General features: G+C 29.9%; 1 protein-coding gene across 8 annotated transcripts; it reads right to left on the minus strand.

Moving 5' to 3' along the window:
* Positions 1-357: 357 nt before the first annotated feature.
* Positions 358-6,135, minus strand: LOC128882390 (uncharacterized). Of its 8 annotated transcripts, XM_054133983.1 has the most exons (4): positions 5,812-6,135; positions 5,509-5,584; positions 5,308-5,363; positions 3,692-5,187 (listed from the first exon to the last, which is right to left on the minus strand). In XM_054133983.1, exons 1-4 carry the CDS (start codon positions 5,893-5,895, stop codon positions 4,948-4,950), a joined length of 456 nt encoding a protein of 151 aa, XP_053989958.1. In that variant the 5' UTR covers positions 5,896-6,135; the 3' UTR covers positions 3,692-4,947. The 8 variants fall into 8 exon arrangements, 1 of the variants encoding a protein (XP_053989958.1); XR_008458392.1 differs by lacking the exon at positions 3,692-5,187 and adding an exon at positions 358-3,646 and having other exon boundaries at positions 5,509-6,135; XR_008458394.1 differs by having other exon boundaries at positions 3,692-5,363; positions 5,979-6,135.
* Positions 6,136-6,162: the final 27 nt, after the last annotated feature.

The following is a 6,162-nucleotide window of genomic DNA, read 5'->3' on the forward strand; positions in this document are numbered from 1 at the left end:
GTCACGAGAGTTCATTATTTCATTTATATTGTATTGGATCTTGAGGTTTTCCCTAATTCTACTTTTCTAAGCATTAAATTAAATTGTTAGTTATTCGAAGTGGGATCTTTTTCCATTCCTCTATTAGAGCCATTTTTAAAAGTACTTTACTGGAAATTTGATGTTTTCTAATTCGCACGGAGCAATAAACTAATGTGTTTACTTTACAAACTCTACTGTAAATGGTTACAAATACTTATTGGTACAAATACTTATTGCTTCTATAATTTTACCCACTTTTCGCATTTTTTTGTTAATTTCACAAATTATTGTTTATTATTATTATTATTATTATTTGAGAACCTTAGATAAGGTTTATACATACAGTAGTATGTATAATACAGTTTACGTGTACATTATATCCGCAGTTTACATTCTTTTAAGAAATCAAAAATACGTAGACAAGCTGCAACATCAGGTTTCGCAACAAACGATTCAACATTAAGTGGGAGACACACTTTCATATTTTGAAGCTTCTTTCACAAATTCTATTAACTAGTAAATGTTGTTTGGACTATATCTATCTTAGAGACTTCCGAGAATATGTAAAATATCATTGATTATAAAAAAAGAATTTAAGAAATCACAATTTCACAGAAAAGTTCTTTTGGGAAATTGATCGGTGTACGAATACATTCTACACCCACTGTAAATATTTAACGATTACGCGGTTAGTAATCGGTCGACTCACGGGGTACTTATACGCGATATCAATTTACGCGGTTAAAGGTTTGTCTTTCTTTACTGTTTTGTTTTTGTATGAATCGTTGCATATAGGTATCCAAAACTCAAGGTTACTCTAACCTTGTCTCGGTCAATGTTTTAGCAGATAATTTAATATTATTATCACGTATAGCGTGTTGGAAAATTATTGGTACGCACGGGGAGTAACGAGGATAGGAAAGATAAAAAAAATAAAAGATTTTTCTATACTTTTTTTTATGCTATCGTCCTAATAATTGTGCCAGTACATCTGAATTTTATGTTTCGGGTTACGCTGATTTTTTTCAGCTAATACCACGTTTAATTTGAAAATCATAGAGTGTTTTAATGTTCGTACGAAGAGGTTCGCGTTGTTGTACCAAAACAACAGGGGTTAGCGACCTCACATGGAATTAGGATAATGCAAAGATTACGCTTACAAACTTTAAAAAAAAAAAAAAAAAAAAGAAAACCTGTAAAACTCGTGATAACATACCATTGGCATGTATGTGCACGATATTACGATCTTCCAAACGACACGTGCGACACGAAATTATGATAAACGACGCTACGCGTTTACGTGGGTGTACATGTACGTTTACGCTATCCGAAAATTTCCACTGTTACTACATTATGCACATTTTAACAATTATGCAACCACTCCGAACGCGACCAAAAACCGCGTCCGAGTGCACACCTCCTTGATCGACCTTTTCATACAATTTGTTTTGTGTCGGCAACATCTGTCCTTTCGTTGCCGCGTGCGAATGAAAACACGAAACAAAACAAGGAACACAGGTTTCATTTGACGCAACTGCACCGTACGTTAACGCCGACCATACTGTGTGCTAATGCATCACGTCGAAACCCTGGGAACGATACATTGCATTAGCGTCGGCTCTGCCTCGAGAGGAAACGAAATTTCGCAAGCTGATCGGGTACGGAAAATATTAACAGAGCTATTCGTTCGTCGCGATCGAAACGTATTTAAATAATTAATTACCAGAAAACTGAATGAAACAAAAGCTACATTACGATAACACGAAATTCCTTCAGAAACGTTTATACATGTATATGGAAATCGTTCGGAATACTATTTATTCTTGTATAATGCGTTATAAATGTATTATTTTTAATAAGTAAGTTACATCTAGAATAGATCATTTTTAACAATTTGTTTCTACGTGAATACGGTCGATATTTTATTGTACACGAATTTCGTAGTCTACACCAGTGTCTACGTCCGTTGTGGTAAGTACTTACTGTCCACTTCCTTTCGATTTTTTTCCGTTAACATTATATAAAAATTCACGACACGAATTTTCGTTAGAATTCGCATCTTATTGCGATTAATATACATTTCCAGTCCGTGAATAGTAATTATCGTTTCGCAAAAAAAGAAAGGGTATATTTGTAAAAATTGTTTGAACGTTTCTAAATGTTGTTTAATTTAAAAATAAGAACTTGGAAAATATTGGTTTCGATTGCTTAAAGAAATCAATGTTAAAAGTTAACGTTGATTTTGTATTTACTTAACTATACCTTGAAGAATTTCAGGTATAAATTTTTAAATAATGTTGAAAAAGATTGTGGTCAGTTTGCAACTTTATCTCAGTATATGACGCAAAGGTTTTGTTTGATAACATGTTATTTATGGTACCCTTTGTATGATTAGTCGTTCTAATGAACGACGTTATCATGCCCGTGGCTGTTGTCGACATCTATTGGTAGATTTATCTGTTCATAGAAGCATTGACTGATTGGTATTCTATTCTATTGGTAACTATTCGGGTTATTAATCAAAATGTAAACCATCTTTTGAAAATAAATTCAGAAATACAAATACATTTTAAAATAAATACGATACAGTTCCTGTCCTTTCTATTTCTATCAAGACGTAACAAATGTTCATAGACAATTTAAATTGTAACATAAAAACCTATGTAAAAGTTAAATTAGTGTGAAGTCTAAAAATTGTCATTTTTACAAGACTGGAGACATTAAATCTGAAATGACCACTATACGATCGAATTATGTTATCATTTAGCTTCATGCTAGATCTATCCAAGGAATTAAATTACGGATAAGCAATATTATACAAGATGGGAGCAAATAACGAACTCGTGTTATTCGAGCAGCTCAAGTTTTCCCTACATTACATAGTTGCATTTTATTATCACCAGTGATTCAAACCGCTTACGTTTACAAGAGTACAAACAAAATTAGACTCTATTACAGAAATATAATATATTTAATTAATGTTTGATCCATGATTCCATGATCGATGTTATCGATTCAGGATGGAATTAGAATATAGCGTTATCAGCGGTGAGTATTGAAACTAAATATAAATAAATATAACGTGAATTAATCGAGAAACTCGGTGGAAATGTTACTTAAAACTTTGAACTGAAAATAGATATCTGACTAATCTGACAATGAGTGAGTTTTATTTATAAGGGTTCCTTCGTTCCTTCTTTATATTCATTTAAATTTCACTGTGAATGCACAAAAAAAAGCATATTTTCAATCATTTTTTTCTCAGGAACTATTGCATAAAATTGAATGGATGTTTTTTCCCCTTAACGCGTTGACTGCCAGACAAATATTCTTGAAAGTTTCTGCTAAAATGAAATATTATTTAAACTATTGGTGACTGCATAATCAAACATTTATCGTTGTATTTATTTTGTAATTTCATAAAAATTCATGAATTTCATTTAAATTCATTTCCTTTCATGCTTGACTTCCAGAATTAAGTTTTTTAGTTCTTCAGTGAAAAGCACTGTCACCCATATGTGGGTGACATGGCGATCAACGTGTTAAAGGTATGATTAACGTAAATAAAAAATTTTTTTTTGGTAAAAAATCCGCTGGCACAGGTGATTTTGGCTCTCCTGGTAATCTAAAACAGAAAATCGAAAAAGTTTATTAAACTATGTCGTCACCTGAGCCAGCGGATAACTTTTTTTTTGCACACATGCATATTATTTTGTAAATAAATGACGAAATATTTTTTACCAACAAAAAAAAAAAATATCTTTTATTTACTTCCCTTAATTATACCTTTAAAGGGAAAAAACATTCATTCAATTGTATGCAATAGTTCCTGAGAAAAAAATTATTGAAAATATGCTTTTTTGTGCGTTCACAGTGAAATGCCCCCTTAACATTATTTTGCACTTGTATTTGCTAGGTCGGGTACCTCGGGATTGATAAACCCTTATTATAGCTACAATCAAATATACTTACAGCCCCTGAGCGCAAATAAATATCTGGTAAAGGAATGATTTTAAACAAGGAATTGTTTTTTCGTAACAAAATCCATGCAAATATTTTCTGAGATTTCAAACTTCTAGACAGCTGACAAGTCTAAAAACAAAATAAACATCGACCAAAAGTAATGAATGAAAAATGTACAAGAATTATTAACAGTCGTAATGATAAAAAGAAACAAATTTAATGATGGGTAAATGCTTGGAAAGTATAAAAAGGAAAGTAATAAAAATTTATATTTTTGTAACCGACTCAATCTTATATTAGTGCCATGAGAAAGCTACCAATACTGGCTTGGTGTTTCGGTTTTAATATCAGTCCCCTTTGACACAACCATGTATTATTATAAACATACATGTGTAACACTAAAGGGACTTTTTGCAGGGAAGGTAACAGCGATAAACTAATATAAAGGAGAAGAAACAGAAAAAGTCAACAGGCGAGGGCTCGAACCTGCGACTCTCAGATTATGAGAAACTGTCTTCACTTCCGTCGCCATTCCACCTTACTAAAATATTTTTTAATTTTTCTATATATTCATGAAAAGCATACAATGCAGTAAATATATAATATATGTTTGCTATATAAATTTCTAAACACACGTACTAAATATATATATGAATAATATAAATGATATATATATATATACCTAATAAATTTAATATAATATTTAATATTAGTTACAAACTTTAGTAAAAGTGTACTAATAAATATGTTTTTCTTTTCAATTATTTAATTGGAAATTGAAATTAGATAATTCTGATCAGAAATTCACTTTAACTTTGAGGTTATATCAGATGTATAGCAAAGTTATATTTTCAAAATAATAATAGATGACTTGTACATATTTTATTAGATTGTTTTATTTGCATGTGCTGTGATTAATATACTTCTTATGTCAGTTTTATTGAAGGTTTACAATAAAAATTGTTAGATGGAACTTAAAATATATTCATTATCTTCTAGTGGACATGTTTCGAAAAGTTCAACAAACCTTTGTGTTTTTGTAAAAGAGAGATAATAACAAAGCAAAAAGTGAAGATACAAAAGAAGTATGCTGACTTTACTTATGTTTTCAAAAGTTGATCGATTGAATGTATTTCTTTTTCTTGATAGTACAGCTATGAATTTTGAGTGCAATTTCTTCTTTTTTGAATCACCAAGTGGTTTCTACTGCGCAATAATAACAAATAATACCTCCATTACTTACACGCACAAAACAACATTTCTGATATTTCTTATTAATACAAACTACAATTATATTATTTTCTACTATATAGTCATTCTTACTTTGATATTAAATGTTCTTCTCATTTTCAACATTTTTGATGGATCAGTTGTATTTTCTGTACCATAAATTTCAAATTATTTAACAAAAATGTTTAAATTACAGAATAGTAAACCACTTTTATATTAAGTAAAATTAAGGTCAAATATAATTAATAACACCAATGAATATATTAATTAATAGGTAACAATGTCAAGGCTTACGTAAGGTATGGCATCTCAATTTCATACTGGTTCTAGGTATTACTAGTTTTTGGACTTTTGGTGACATACACTGTATCTGTGAAATATTTTTTATGCTAATTTCTAATAATTTGTAAAAACATATCATATAATTATCACAAACATTTGCATTTACTGTAATAGTATAACTAATATAAATAAAGATACATTTAACATTATATAAATATCTAACAATATTAAAGAATATATTTAAAATTTCAATGAAATAAAACAGACGTAAAATGTTGTTAGAGGTTAAACCATGTATCAATTAATGAGACCCACGTCCATATTGTTGTGCACTTTACAAACTCCACTATTTAAAATAGTTTTCGTGCTTTGTCGAGTGCCTAGTAATTTGTGAACCATGATATTACTTCAAATACTATAACATAATTATCGAGTCGCAAAGGTGATAAACATCAATATAAAGAATTCATCATTCTGTTTACTTATTTTATGCTGAAACTGTAATGATCGACATTTGTTTATTTATTTCAGTCTCTCAATTAATATTCTCTATTAGACTCTATGGTGTATAAAACTATTTCTTGTAACCATGTATTACTAATTTATGAAATTATACAAGTTTCATTATTTTATTTTGTATCATTTTAGGTTACTAGTGGCGCCATC

Source organism: Hylaeus volcanicus, unplaced genomic scaffold, assembly GCF_026283585.1.
Source record: "Hylaeus volcanicus isolate JK05 unplaced genomic scaffold, UHH_iyHylVolc1.0_haploid 11471, whole genome shotgun sequence".
Classification (NCBI taxonomy): Eukaryota; Metazoa; Arthropoda; class Insecta; order Hymenoptera; family Colletidae; genus Hylaeus; species Hylaeus volcanicus.

Bases quoted from the DNA above. Each gene is read 5' to 3' on its own strand.
- LOC128882390 (XM_054133983.1), bottom strand. From the start codon at position 5,895: ATGGTTCACAAATTACTAGGCACTCGACAAAGCACGAAAACTATTTTA. The intron at 5,364-5,508 runs GTAAGCCTTGAC...TTTATGGTACAG, and splicing joins ATTGAGATGCCATACCTTAC to AAAATACAACTGATCCATCA. The intron at 5,188-5,307 runs GTAAGAATGACT...ATTGCGCAGTAG, and splicing joins GAAGAACATTTAATATCAAA to AAACCACTTGGTGATTCAAA.